This window comes from Dreissena polymorpha, chromosome 9 (assembly GCF_020536995.1).
Source record: "Dreissena polymorpha isolate Duluth1 chromosome 9, UMN_Dpol_1.0, whole genome shotgun sequence".
NCBI lineage: Eukaryota > Metazoa > Mollusca > Bivalvia > Myida > Dreissenidae > Dreissena > Dreissena polymorpha.
Window position 1 is genome coordinate 84,638,405 of NC_068363.1, and position 14,682 is coordinate 84,653,086.

The window sequence follows — 14,682 nt, forward strand, 5'->3', positions numbered from 1 at the left end:
AATATGACGGTTGAGTTCATCTAGTAACATGACCGCCAAAGGGGGGGGGGGGGGGGGGGGGGGGGCGGGTCATTTTCCTTTAATTTATATACTAAAAAAGCTTGTGAACACTCGAAAGTCACATTTTTTGGCCAATCATCATGAAACTTGGTCAAAAAATCGGTTTCATTGATATATTGGATGAGTTTGAAAATGGTCGTGATCAGTGGAAAAACATTGCCGCCAGGGGGTGGGGCAGTTTTCTCTATATGGATGTAAGAAGCATTTTCCTTATATATATATATTTATAAAAAATTTGGGTATTAAAAACATGGCCACCAGCGTGGGTGGGGTAATTTTCTATATAGGCCTATTGTGCTTACTTTGGAACACCTTATTTTTAAAGTCAGTCTTCTCATACCAATAATTTGCAATATTTGCTGAAGTTTTTTAATCTTTGTTTCTTTCCATCTTAGTCTCTCAGGTGAGCGACCCAGGGCCTTTTGGGGCCTCTTGTTTAAATAATGTTATTTAAATACAAAATTTGAAACTTTCTTTTTATTGTGTCAAGCCATTTGAATTAATTAATACATGATTGATGATTTTATTCCATAATAAAGTTTATTGCAAAAGAAAAATCACATTGCAATACAATCCTTACAATCCTTTTTGCAATAAAATTATTGCAAAATGGGTTGGAACAAAGCATTTCTTATTAAGATATTGAATGGTCGTAAAACAGTTATACTATAGCCTTGTTATAACATTTATTGGCATTGGTTGTTTCCAGGGCAATGATGAATGGAATGCCATGGTCACCGATGCCAGAAATAGAAACAAGATTGTCGCGGTGGAAGAGTCGTCATTGGCGACGGCTTTGAAATCGTGCTTTAAACTGGCTTCTTGAACCGACAGAAGATAACAGTTTGGGTACAAAGTTAAGGAAAAAGAGTGGGAAAAAGTAATGCCGACCGTACATAATAAAATAATTGTTCTTGATAGCTCATGGTCTGTATTTCAGAAAAAAAGCCTGACGGAGCAATTTTGGTTATTATGATTTATCATGCAGCTTGGATCATTGAATTTCCGAAAAACCAAACTGAAAGTGACACACAACCTGGGTTGTGAGTTAACTTATAGGCAGCATAAACACATTACATGTGTTTATGTATATATAAGTTCGAAGCAAAGTGGTTGACTTCATGAGACGATTCTGTGAAATCCACTATTCCTCATAGAACCAAGCTCTGCTGGTTGTAGAGATTATTCCGATACATTTGTATGAAGACAGTGAATAATATTATATGTGGTTTGTGGCTGAGATAATTGTCATGTGGAATATAAGGAGAGCAATAAGAAATTTGTGTAAGGTTTGTTGGAATTGTTTGAGTTTAAGTTTGATTATACACTCCATAACTAGTACTTAACTACATGTATGTAGAACATATAGATAAACTGAGTTACCTCTTACGTTATAACCAATAAAGTTCCTAATTTATGATACATCCATTAATGTACTTAATTGTTGTACATGTATAAAATTACTGATTTTTGGTACACTGATGAATGTACCAATTACAGGTACATCCAATAAAGGTACTGAGATGTGGTACAGCAAATTTATTACTGCATGTTGGTACACTTATTAAAAGTATTTTGTTATGCTTCACTAAATTACCAATTTATTGGCATCACAACCACGTCATTCTGTGATCTCTGTTGTTGTTGGGGTTTTTTTTGGAGGGGGGCTTGCTGAAATATGTTGTTGTAGTCATATGACTGTTGGAATGCAGATTACTACTACATATCGTTTATAGCATGAGACTGTGTTAAGTCAGTTTGAGTAAGTACTTCTTAGTACTTAAGACTGACACATCTTTGGGCGAGATTTAAAATCATTTAGATACGATAAGACGTTTGAAGACTTGTTTTGTATATATATGAAGTTGTGTTAATATGTACCGCTTTAGTGAGTAATTTGGTAACATATGTAAATAAAGCACCATTTTCTGTAATGTTTGTGTATGATTATTTCATTGTTTTTTCTGAAGCAGCTAGTCATTGACAATGTTCATTGTTTATTGTGTGATTACAGTATTGTTGATGATTATCCCTTTACCACTTAGATATGTATTTTGAAGCATGTGTAGTGCCTTAGAAAGTTTAATTTAATTAAAGGCCTTTCTTACTAGATTCAAGTTTTTAAGGCTTCTTCTCCAAACCTTAGATATTGATGAGCAGCAAACAGCATAAAACCTGAACAAAATGTTACTTATTCGCAAGCTGTTCTGGTTTTATACTGTTTGCACAAAGCCATTTTCACTTTGTTTCTTATAGTGTGAAAGGGTTAAATGTTAGTGTATGCATTTAACTGGTTTCGAGATTAATTCAAAGTTTTTTAAACATGTTTTTTACGACAATACTTTTGTAACTCAGATTAATTGTGACTCATTAAGTGCTACCTATGTATGTTGGAAATTGTCTTTTTTCACTTTTAAGACATTTGTGTGTTGTTGTTTATGAATGTATGAACTTAAACGTGTCTTTTCAAAGACTTGATAGACCTTTACTTGTTAGAATTGTTTGTAGTAACAATGCTTTAACTCTTATTAAAATATAATCTGTCAAACAATATTTTTGCAAATTTAACTATCTTTTGGAGCTAATACATGTATCTACCAAAATGGTACATGTGTTAACACTCTGAAGGTACCTTGCAACTTTACTTGTCATCTTTTTATGTCCCCCAGTATTGTTTTTGCCCTGTCTGTTGGTTGGTTTGTTGGTTTGCATCAAACTTTAACATTTGCCATAACTTTTGCAATATTGAAGATAGCAACTTGATATTTGGCATGCATGTGTATCTCATGGAGCTGCACATTTTGAGTGGTGAAAGGTCAAGGTCATCCTCCAAGGTCAAAGGTCAAATATATGGGTCAAAATTGCTCATTTACTATACACTATAACTTAGTAACGACTTCTCAAATGCATATGGAACTGCACATTTTGATTTGTACAATGTTAAGGTCAAGGTCATCATGAAAGGTCAAAGATCATTTACAAAGGTCAATTTTCATTTTAAATATGCCAAAACGTCAGTACCACTTTATACAAAAACTTTATATTTGACAGGCATGTGTTACTCATACAGCTGAACATATTAATCAGTGACATGTCAAGGTCATCCTTCAAGGTCATATACTTAAAAATGCCTAAACTTTTTTTAACAATTGTACATAGCATGTCAAACATTTGCCATAACTTTTGCAATATTGAACATAGCAACTTCATATTTGGCATACATGCGTATTTCATGGAGCTGCACATTTTGAGTGGTGAAAGGTCAAGGTCATCCTTCAAGGTCAAGGTCATCCTTCCAGGTCAAAGGTCAAATATATTGGTCAAAATTGCTCATTTAATATACACTTCATAGCAACTTGATATTTGGCATGCTGGGGGGCATAGTGTTTCTCAATTACATCTTGTTTATAATATAGATCAAATATATATGGACAATCACATGTATTGGTTTCACTACTTAACTTTAAAATGCAAGAACAGTACATTTTGCATTAATTTCATAATTCATGTAAGAGTTATACATTACTGGTACCTTTGGTCTACTTGTGTTGAAATGACAGTTTAAAACATTTTCAATACAGTTTCCATTTAGAGAAGTTTTTTTTTAAATGCTCAGATCTACCTACTGACTACATGCATGTTTAATTACGCTGATACACGGTTGTTATTGGTTAATAAGACACTTTAGGTATGACAAAAAATACTGCAGACTCAATCTGGGAAAACCTGGCCTATGTCTATGCATGTGCGAAAAGTATAGTCTCAGATTCGTGGCCGTTAATCACGCGCGCCACCTCTTTTTGAGATATATTAATAAATGAGCCAATACTACTTCCGAGGTGGCGCTCAGGTGCGGATGTTTTGAAATTTAACGGATAATTTTACAGGGCTGTAAGGATAAATATGTTTTTCAACAAATTTCGCATTATTTTATAATATCGGCCAATGTAGTGCGATTCAGCAATTATAAATGCATCTAAAAATGTACAGAAACATATAATCACAACCCATTTTGAAACGTGAGGACCTTTATAAGTTGTGGCATGGTACATTTCGTAAAAGCAAATCAATGTTTTTTGCCTGTGTGACGAGCAAATTCCGAGCCAATTAAATCACTCAGTACATAAAGCAATTGCTTTGAACCTGTACAATTTAATAAGTGCACAACAACATCGGCTTCTAGTCGATCTAATAGATAAATTTGCATTTTTCCAAAAAGAGATGGAACCAATGCCAAGGAGGTGGCGCTAAGATTATGAGGTGGCGCCAATGCACATGTATAGCTATTTTAAAGTAAAATATTTTATGTAATGGTTTCTATTATATTTACAGGGCTTACATTATTTTTTGTAAGTTGACTACTTCAGCACATTTGAGTCACGTGCTTTTTTAATTAGAAAAAGTAGTTTGAGAATATTGGATTTAAATTTTAGTCTTTGTAAGATATCAGCATTTAACATGTATTATACAAAAAGTTAACGGAAAAAGTTTGAGCTATTTTATTATTATTATTTTAGAGTTGATAGTGGGAAAAACAAACATATATAAGCCTAATTAAGATTCTTTGACCTTGGTCTTTTAGTAAATTAAGCATTTGGATTAAGGGCCACAAATCATCAATTCAAGAAGTAGTATTATCTTATATTTATTTCGTGAATTATCATACTTTATACAAATATTGCTATGGATGAATTATTTTGATAATGTTGAACATTAAGTTATTGGTTTTATTGAGTGTTTTAAATTTTTGTTATATATCGCACTATATGTTGTATTCATGTTGGTGACTTCTTAAATGAGTTGATCACTTATATATTTAAAAAACTACATCTTATTTATTAAAAAATTTTGCCCTTCGTATGTACGTTGAAAAATAAAGCAAATATAACAAATAACATTATCTATCAAATGTACGTCATGTGAGAATGTCATTGCGATACGACTGTTAGTTGATACATCATGCATTGGCGCCACCTCCTATCATAAGCGCCATCCCCTAAGCATTGGCTCCATCTCTTTTAGAAAAATGCAAAATGATCTACTAAGTCGGCAAGAAGCCAATATATTTGTGCATGCAGCAAGTAATGTATGTTGTACGCAATCGGTTGATGCCGTTAGCAATAAATTGGGTGGAAATTTTCTCGTCACACAGGAAAAACTCATCGAAATGCTTTTAAAACCCCACCATGCCACTACTTAAAAGGTTCTCACATTTTTAAACGGATTGAGATTTTATGTTTCTGCACATTTTTGCATGAATTAATCTTCGCTGAATCGCACTACATTGCTCGATTTTAAAAATAATGCAAAATATGTTGAAAAAACATATAAAACCTAATCACCCTATACATTATCCATTAAATTACAAAATATCCGGGCTGAAGCGCCATCTCGGAAAGTGCATTGGCTCATTAATTAATGCATCTCAAAAAAGAGGTGGCGCGCGTAATTAACGGCTGTTAGATAAGGGTGTGCAATCCGTCCAAGCTATTTTCCGCCTTGAATTGTATTTTGTTAAGCAGAGACCTCCGTAACACAAAAAATTAAAAAAATAGTTAAATGTCATAAACTGCAAAGGCTAATCTGGGATGATACTTTACGCACATGCATAAAGCCTGGTTTCCCCCAAAATGCTGCTCATTTTTATGCCCCCTTTCGAAGAAGAGGGGGTATATTGCTTTGCTCATGTCGGTCTGTCGGTCCGTCCACCAGGTGGTTGTCAGACGATAACTCAAGAACGCTTGGGCCTAGGATCATGAAACTTCATAGGTACATTGATCATGACTCGCTGATGACCCCTATTGATTTTGATGTCACTAGGTCAAAGGTCAAGGTCACCGTGACCAGAAATAGTAAAATGGTTTTTGAATGATAACTCAAGAACGCATACGCCTAGGATCATGAAACTTCATGGGTAGATTGATCATGACTTGCAGATGACCCCTATTGATTTTGAGGTCAAAGGTCAAGGTCACGGTGACCCGAAGTAGTAAAATGATTTTCGGATGATAACTCAAGAACGCTTTTGCCTAGGATCATGACACTTCATAGGTACATTGATCGTGACCCGCAGATGACCCCTATTGATTTTCAGGTCACTAGGTCAAAGGTCAAGGTCACAGTGACAAAAATCGTATTCACACAATGGCTGCCACTACAACGGACAGCCCATATGGGGGGCATGCATGTTTTACAAACAGCCCTTGTTAGCTCATCTATTTTTTGAAAAAAAATTATGAGCTATTGTCATCACCTTGGCGTCGGCGTCCGGTTAAGTTTTGCGTTTAGGTACACTTTTCTCATAAAGTATCAATGCTATTGCTGTCAAACTTGGTACACTTACTAACTATCATGAGGGGACTGTGCAGGCAAAGCTAGATAACTCTGGCGTGCATTTTGACAGAATTATGTGCCCTTTTTATACTTAGAAAATTTGGTTAAGTTTTGGGTTTAGGTCCACTTTATTCCTAAAGTATCAAAGCTATTGCTTTCATACTTGCAACACTTACTTACTATCATAAGGGAACTGTGCAGGCAAAGTTATGTAACTCTGACTGGCATTTTGACAGAATTATGTGCCCTTTTTATACTTAGAAAATTGAAAATTTGGTTAAGTTTTGTGTTTAGGTCCACTTTTTTCCTAAAGTATCAAAGCTATTGCTTTCATACTTGCAACACTTACTAACTATCGTAAGGGGACTGTGCAGGCAAAGTTATGTAACTCTGACTGGCATTTTGACGGAATTATGGGCCCTTTATACTTTAAAATTTGGTTAAGTTTTGTGTTTTGGTCCACTTTACCCCTAAAGTATCATAGATATTGCTTTCATACTTGGAACACTTGCAAACTATCATAAGGGGACAGTAAAGGACAAGTTGCATAACTCTGGTTGTCATTTTTACGGAATTATGGCCCTTTGTTGACTAAGTAACTTTGAATATATGGTTACATTTTGTTTTTAGATCCACTTTACTTCTATAGTATCAAGGCTATTGCTTTTAAACTTTAAAACTTTCATGTTATCATGAGGGTACTGTACCTGGCAAGTTGAATTTTACCTTGACCTTTGAATGACCTTGACTCACAAGGTCAAATTATAAAATTTTGCTAAAATTTCCATAACTTTTTTATTTATGATTAGATTCGATTGATACTTTGACAAAACAACTCTTACCTGACAAACCACAATTGACTTCGTCCAAACCATCCCCCCCCCCCCCACCCCCCCCCCCCCCCCCCGAATTCCCCCTCAATCCCCCCCATTATTATGCCCCCCCTTCGAAGAAGAGTGGGTATATTGCTTTGCTCATGTTGGTCGGTCTGTCGGTCCGTCCACCAGGTGGTTGTCAGACGATAACTCAAGAAAGCTTAGGCCTAGGATCATGAAACTTCATAGGTACATTGATCATGACTCGCAGATGACCCCTATTGATTTTGAGGTCACTAGGTCAAAGGTCACGGTGACCCGAAATAGTAAAATGGTTTTTAAATGATAACTCAAGAACGCATACGCCTAGGATCAAGAAACTTCATGGGTAGATTGATCATGACTCACAGATGACCCCTATTGATTTTGAGGTCACTAGGTCAAAGGTCAAGGTCACAGTGTCCCGAAATAGTAAAATGGTTTCCGGATGATAACTCAAGAATGCATACGCCTAGGATCATGAAACTTCATGGGTAGATTGATCATGACTCGCAGATGACCCCTATTGATTTTGAGGTCACTAGGTCAAAGGTCAAGGTCACGGTGACCCGAAATAGTAAAATGGTTTTCGGATGATAACTCAAGAACGCATATGCCTAGGATCATGAAACTTCACAGGTAGATTGATCATGACTCGCAGATGACCCCTATTGATTTTGAGGTCACGAGGTCAAAGGTCAAGGTCACGGTGACCCGAAATAGTAAAATGATTTTCGGATGATAACTCAAGAATGCTTTTGCCTAGGATCATGACACTTCATAGGTACATTGATCATGACTTCGCAGATGACCCCTATTGAATTTCAGGTCACTAGGTTAAAGGTCAAGGTCACAGTGACAAAAAACGTATTCACACAATGGCTGCCACTACAACGGACAGCCCATATGGGGGGCATGCATGTTTTACAAACAGCCCTTGTTGTTTTTTTTCTATTAAAGATCATCTTATAAATGACCACCACACCCTCACACTATACACCCCACCCCTCACCCCAAAAAAATAATTCGTATGCCCCCTGTAGAGTTGCATATAGCAGTTGAACTGTCCCTCAGTATGTCAGTCAGTCTGTCTGTCCGTCCGCAAAAAACTTTAACATTGGCCATAACTTTTTCACTTTTTAAGATAGCAACTTGATATTTGGCATGCATGTGTATCTCATGGAGCTGCACATTTTGAGTGGTGAAAGGTCAAGGTCATCTTTCAAGGTCAAATGTCAAATTTATGGTGTCTGTCCGTCTGAAAACTTTAACATTGGCCATCACTTTTTCAATATTGAAGATAGCAACTTGATATTTAGCATGCATGTGTATGCATGGAGCTGAACATTTTGAGTGGTGAAAGGTGAATGTGAAGGTCATCCTTCAAGGTCAAATGTCAAATATTTGGCGTCTGTCCGTCCAAAAACTTTAACATTGGCCATAACTTTTTTAATATTGAAGATAGCAACTTGATATTTGGCATGCATGTGTATCTCATGAAGCTGCACATTTTGAGTGGTGGAAGGTCAAGGTCATCTTCAAGGTCAAAAAAAAAATCAAAGCGGCGTTCTCATGAAGCTGCACATTTGGAGTGGTGTAAGCTCAAGGTCATCCTTCAAGGTCAAGGTCATCCTTCAAGGTCAAAGGTCAAAAAACAAACATAAAATTTCAAAGCGGCATTATGATGAAGCTGCACATTTTAAGTGATGGGAGTTCAAGGTCATGGTCGTTCTTCAAGGTCAAGGTCATCCTTCAAGGTAAAAAAAAAATTCAAAGCGGCGTTATCATGAAGCTGCACATTTTGAGTGGTGTAGGTTCAAGGTCAAGATCATCCTTCAAGGTCAAGGTCATCCTTCAAGGTCAAAAGTCAAACAAAATATAAAAAAATTAAAAGCGGCATTATCATGAAGCTGCACATTTTGAGTGGTGGAAGTTCAAGGTCAAGATCATCCTTCAAAGTCAAAAAAAATAATATAAATTTCAAAGCGGTGTTCTCATGAAGCTGCACATTTTGAGTGGTGGAAGTTCAAGGTCAAGGTCATTCTTCAAGGTCAAGGTTATCCTTCAAGGTCAAAGGTCAAAAAAATAATCATTTCAAAGCGGCGTTATCATGAAGCTGCACATTTTGAGTGGTGGAAGTTCAAGGTCAAGGTCATCCTTCAAGGTCAAGGTCATCCTTCAAGGTCAAAGGTCAAAAAAATAATATTTCAAAGCGGCCTTCTAATAAAGCTGCACATTTTGAGTGGTTTTATTATTATATTATTATTATTATTTTATTTTTTTAAATACTGTCCAACCATCCCACCCAAGAATCCCCCCCCCCAAAAATTTTTTTTTTTATTTGTGTTTGCTTTTTTATGCATTTTTGGAAGATAATGTAATAAATGACCAAACCCCCACACTATACACCCCTCTCCACTCCACCCCTCCCTCCTTTGTGATTGAAATTGAGATAGGTCCCTACACCTTTAAAAAGAAAAACAGATGAGCGGTCTGCACCCGCAAGGCGGTGCTCTTGTTATAAAATAATATATGATTGGACACAATAAAATGTGGAAAAACATGTAAATATGCTTGGTTATTGGCAACCTGCAAAAGCCCAAGAATACACACTAAAACCTCCATTTTAATTTATGTTTTCTGACAGTTTTCATGTCACATTTAATTGATTTGTCGTACCACAAGAATACTATCATGCTGCAGTCAATTTGAGAAACAGTTGTTTTCTTCTGCTAATGAATCATTTCTCTGATTTCCTCTTGCTACACTTATTTTTTTTCATAGGTGTTTAGTTCTATTTGTACATGTTTCGTTCCTACTCTTAGTTTGCTAAAAGAATTACATCCTGGACCAATTAAGAAAGAAAAATACCATGTTCACATCCCACCCATATTGTTTACTTTTTAACATTCAATTGTTAAGCTCTTGCAGTACATGCTTTTATCCTACAGTTAAATGATTTTATAGAACATAATAGGACCCATACAGAAAAGAAAAGGTTTATCCCACACCTATGTTTATCCCACACCTAGTCATGTGTGGAGGAAGATCATATTACTCGGAATCAACTATAAAGTATTAAAGGGATCTTTTCACGCTTTGGTAAATTGACAAAATTGAAAAAAGTTGTTTCAGATTCGTAAGTTTTCGTTTTAGTTATGATATTTGTGAGGAAACAGTAATACTGAACATTAACCATGCTCTAATATAGCCATTATATGCATCTTTTGACGATTTTAAAACCTAAAAATTATAAAGCGTTGCAACGCGAAACGATTGAATAATTTGGAGAGTTCTGTTTTTGTCGTTAAATTTTGTGAAACTACGAAGATTGCTTATATAAGGTATAAAATACGACACAGATGTGTACTAGGCGGAATAGCTCAGTAGGCTAAAGCGTTTTTATTTCAGGACTCTGGCAGGACTCCAGGGGTCACTGGTTCGAAACCTGCTGCGGGCAATGTTCTTTTCCTTTTTTTAATTTTTTTCTTGATTTTTTACTGGAGCTTTTACGATCCAATGTTTACATTTATCAATATAAAGCATTTAATGAATAAGTTAAAAAAATGCCAAAATCTGTGAAAAGGCCCCTTTAATTTTTAGTAAAATCGAATCAGATTGTACAAAACAAACAATTTGTTACCAAGATGTAATATATTTATGCCCCCCTTCGAAGAAGAGGGGGTATATTGTTTTGCACATGTCTGTCGGTCCGTCGACCAGATGGTTTCCGGATGATAACTAAAGACATAGGTACATTGATCATGACTAGCAGATGACCCCTATTGATTTTCAGGTCACTAGGTCAAAGATCAAGGTCACAGTGACTCGAAATAGTAAAATGGTTTCCGGATGATAACTCAAGAATGCTTAGGCCTAGGATCATGAAACTTCATAAGTACATTGATAATGACTGGCAGATGACCCCTATTGATTTTCAGGTCACTAGGTCAAAGGTCACAGTGACTCAAAACAGTAAAATGGTTTCCGGATGATAACTCAAGAATGCTTACGCCTAGGATCATGAAACTTCATAGGAACATTGATCATGACTGGCAGATGACCCCTATTGATTTTCAGGTCACTAGGTCAAAGGTCAAAGTGACTCGAAACAGTAAAATGGTTTCCGGATGATTACTCAAGAATGCTTATGCCTAGGATCATGAAACTTCATAGAAGCATTGATCATGACTGGCAGATGACCCCTATTGATTTTCAGGTCACTAGGTCAAAGGTCAAGGTCACAGTGACTCGAAACAGTAAAATGGTTTCAGGATGATAACTCAAGAATGCTTACGCCTAGGATCATGAAACTTCATAGGTACATTGATAATGACTGGCAGATGACCCCTATTGATTTTCAGTTCACTAGGTCAAATGTCAAGTTCACAGTGACTCGAAATAGTAAAATGGTTTCCGGATGATAACTCAAGAACGCTTACGCCTAGGATCATTAAACTTCATAGGTACATTGATCATGACTGGCAGATGACCCCTATTGATTTTCAGGTCACTAGGTCAAAGGTCAAGGTCACAGTGACTCGAAACAGTAAAATGGTTTCCTGATGATAACTCAAGAATAATTAGGCCTAGGATCATGAAACTTCATAGGTACATTGATCATGATTGGCAGATGACCCCTATTGATTTTCAGGCCACTAGGTCAAAGGTCAAGGTAACAGTGACAAAAAACGTATTCACACAATGGCTGCCACTACAACTGACAGCCCATATCGGGGGCATGCATGTTTTACAAACAGCCCTTGTTTAAACACAAAATGCAACACAAACATTTTTTACAAATATTAAACTGCGTGCTAATGACATCATTATTAACACGTCAAACAACAAAAGTCGTATTCTTTCCCGTTAAAACTGTAGCTTTATAGCGATTTGGTCGGTCCGTCCGTCCGGCACTTTTGTGTCCGGAGCCATATCTTGGAAGTTCTTCGGTGGATTTAATTTAAACTTGGTATGAGTATATATATGCATAAGAGGATGATGCACACCAAATGGCATTGTACACCATCTGTTAAAAACAGACTTATGGCCCTTTGTATCTTGAAAAATGCTTTTTAGTGTCCGGAGCCATATCTTGGAAGTTCTTTGGCGTATTTCATTGAAACTTGGTATGAGTATATATATGCATAAGAGGATGATGCACGCCAAAAGGCATTGTACACCATCTGTTAAAAACAGACTTATGGCCCTTTGTATCTTGAAAAAATTCTTTTTACTATAGGCACTTTTGTGTCCGGAGCCATATCTTGGAAGTGCTTTGGCGGATTTCATTTAAACTTGGTATGAGTATATATATGCATAAGAGGATGATGCACGCCAAATGGCTTTGGCGGATTTCTTTGAAACTTGCTAAATAAATTGTGAAGGCTTAAGAACCTTCCTTTGTCTTAGTTTTGTGTTATCGTCCTCTGTCCGTCCATCTATCATTATGTTCATCCGTCCAATTTGCACCCATCCTCAAACAAAGCATAAGTTGCGGGGGATACCTTGGGCCTTTCAGGCCCTTTTGTTTCTTTAAAATTGGGGACGTAGAGGTATGATGAACAGAAAAAAAGGTTACTTTTTTTTTCCCTTACCGGTTTCACCGGAGGGGACTTAAGGTTTGCACTCTGTGTGTCTGTCTGTGTGTCTGTCTGTCTGTCCGTCTGTCTGTCTGTCAGTCCGTCACACTTTTCTGGATCCTGCAATAACTTTAAAAGTAATTCATATTTTTCATGAAACTTGAAACATGGATAGATGGCAATATGGACATTATGCACGTCATTTCATTTTGTTCCTATGTCAAAAATTCTGTTTGCTAAGGCAAAAAAAATTCTGACAATGGTGGAGCCGGTAGGGGACATTTATTGCTTGGCAATAGTCTTGTTTTAATAATTTTGTAGGATAAATAAAATACTATGTAAGTGTGATTGTGTACTTAAATTTATCCCTCTCGTCTCAGAAAGGCTTACAAGGCTAGGCAAGCCTCACCATGTTAACCTTTCTTCACTCGTGGGATAAATTTAAGTACACAATCACACTAACATAGTATTCTCTATCTTTGGTATAGTTCAGCCTTACCTAGAGATTCTCACGTCCTCATATTGAAGAATTTATTAAATAGATACAACTTTAGTTATATTTATGTTGTTTTTTGTAAATTGTAAATGCTATCACATAGATGTAGTGCTTTGATAAAAGGGTGAATTTTTTACACAAAGTTTCTCTCTGGTTTTGAAATTGTGTTTATGTATGATGAAAAGTCAATTGAGTTTATTTGGTTGAACAGATAAAAGAAGCTTCTTGAGCTTCTAAGGTACTCAGTTCTGATAATGCGTAATTAATGTTTTGCAATTGATGGGCCTTATTTAATACGCCTATACGTCTCCAAATTCTTTATCCACTATTGGCTTTTTAAGGTTTAAAAATTACTTAATCTTGGAAACCGAATGCAACAGAATTACAATTGATTTTTATGATCTCAGTCTATGTGGTTCTAAATATTAAATAGGTTGACATTCATTTAATGTCTTAGGTCAAGTAATAAGGCTGTTTTACTTATTCTCCGATGCACCTGTCATATGTTTCTGACAAGTCGTATTTGAGTCCTATGGGTTGGTATTCATTTAGATTTATTTTGGAAATGCTTGAAAAAAATATTTATTTATTATTTACCTCTTAACGTTCTCATGAAAATGTGGTAGTACTTTTTCTGAGACTATCTGGGCAATATTATTTTGCCTCCTTGTTAAGGGCTATATCTTGCTTAATTGTGCAGTATATATATATATATATATATATATATATATATATATATATATATATATATATATATATATATATATATATATATACACATATATAGTCCTTTATATAAATTCAGTTGTTCTCAGTAAAGGGATGTATACTGGTATCACCATGGATGTTGTGTGTCTATATATCTGTATGTCTGTCTGTCTATATGTCTGTCTCTCTCCTACTCTTTTCAATGTACATTTAAACTTGCATGCCTTGTTCGTTCTGATATGCATGGGCACATCTCTGTAACTACAACTATTAGATGCTTTATAATTGTTATGTAACATTGAACATCGGCCCTCTACTTATTTTCATCAAATAATAAATCTTGAACAATAAAGGGCCACGTCCATGGACTCACATGATTTATTTAGACTGACATAGCCAAACAAAAATTCTCTTAACAATTTACCACTTAGAAACGTATTTTGACGCATTTGTAGTCCATTAGAAAGTTAAATTCAATAAAAGACCTTTCTTACTAAATTCAAGTTTAAAGGCTTCATTTCCAATCCTTAGATACTGATAAGAAGCAAAAGCGTAAAACCTGAACAGACTGTGAGTTTTTATGCTGTTTGCACATAGCCATTTTGACTTTGCTTCTGAGTGGGAAAAGGTAACGGTAATCTACGAGGCC

At 35.9% G+C, this 14,682-nt stretch overlaps 2 protein-coding genes across 3 annotated transcripts in view; one reads left to right on the forward strand and one right to left on the reverse strand.

Annotated features, from left to right (window-relative positions):
* The window catches only part of LOC127845738 (uncharacterized), a 94,366-nt gene extending 85,126 nt beyond the window's left edge, over positions 1-9,240 (forward strand). For both annotated transcript variants that reach the window (XM_052376846.1, XM_052376847.1), the window contains exons 23-24: positions 770-6,169; positions 8,091-9,240. In XM_052376846.1, coding sequence (XP_052232806.1) covers positions 770-886 — 117 coding nt within the window. In that variant the 3' untranslated portion in view covers positions 887-6,169; positions 8,091-9,240. The remainder of the gene's footprint in view (positions 1-769; positions 6,170-8,090) is intronic.
* Positions 1-14,682, reverse strand: part of LOC127845741 (DNA repair-scaffolding protein-like) — a 590,230-nt gene that overhangs the window by 515,692 nt on the left and 59,856 nt on the right. The window lies entirely within an intron of this gene.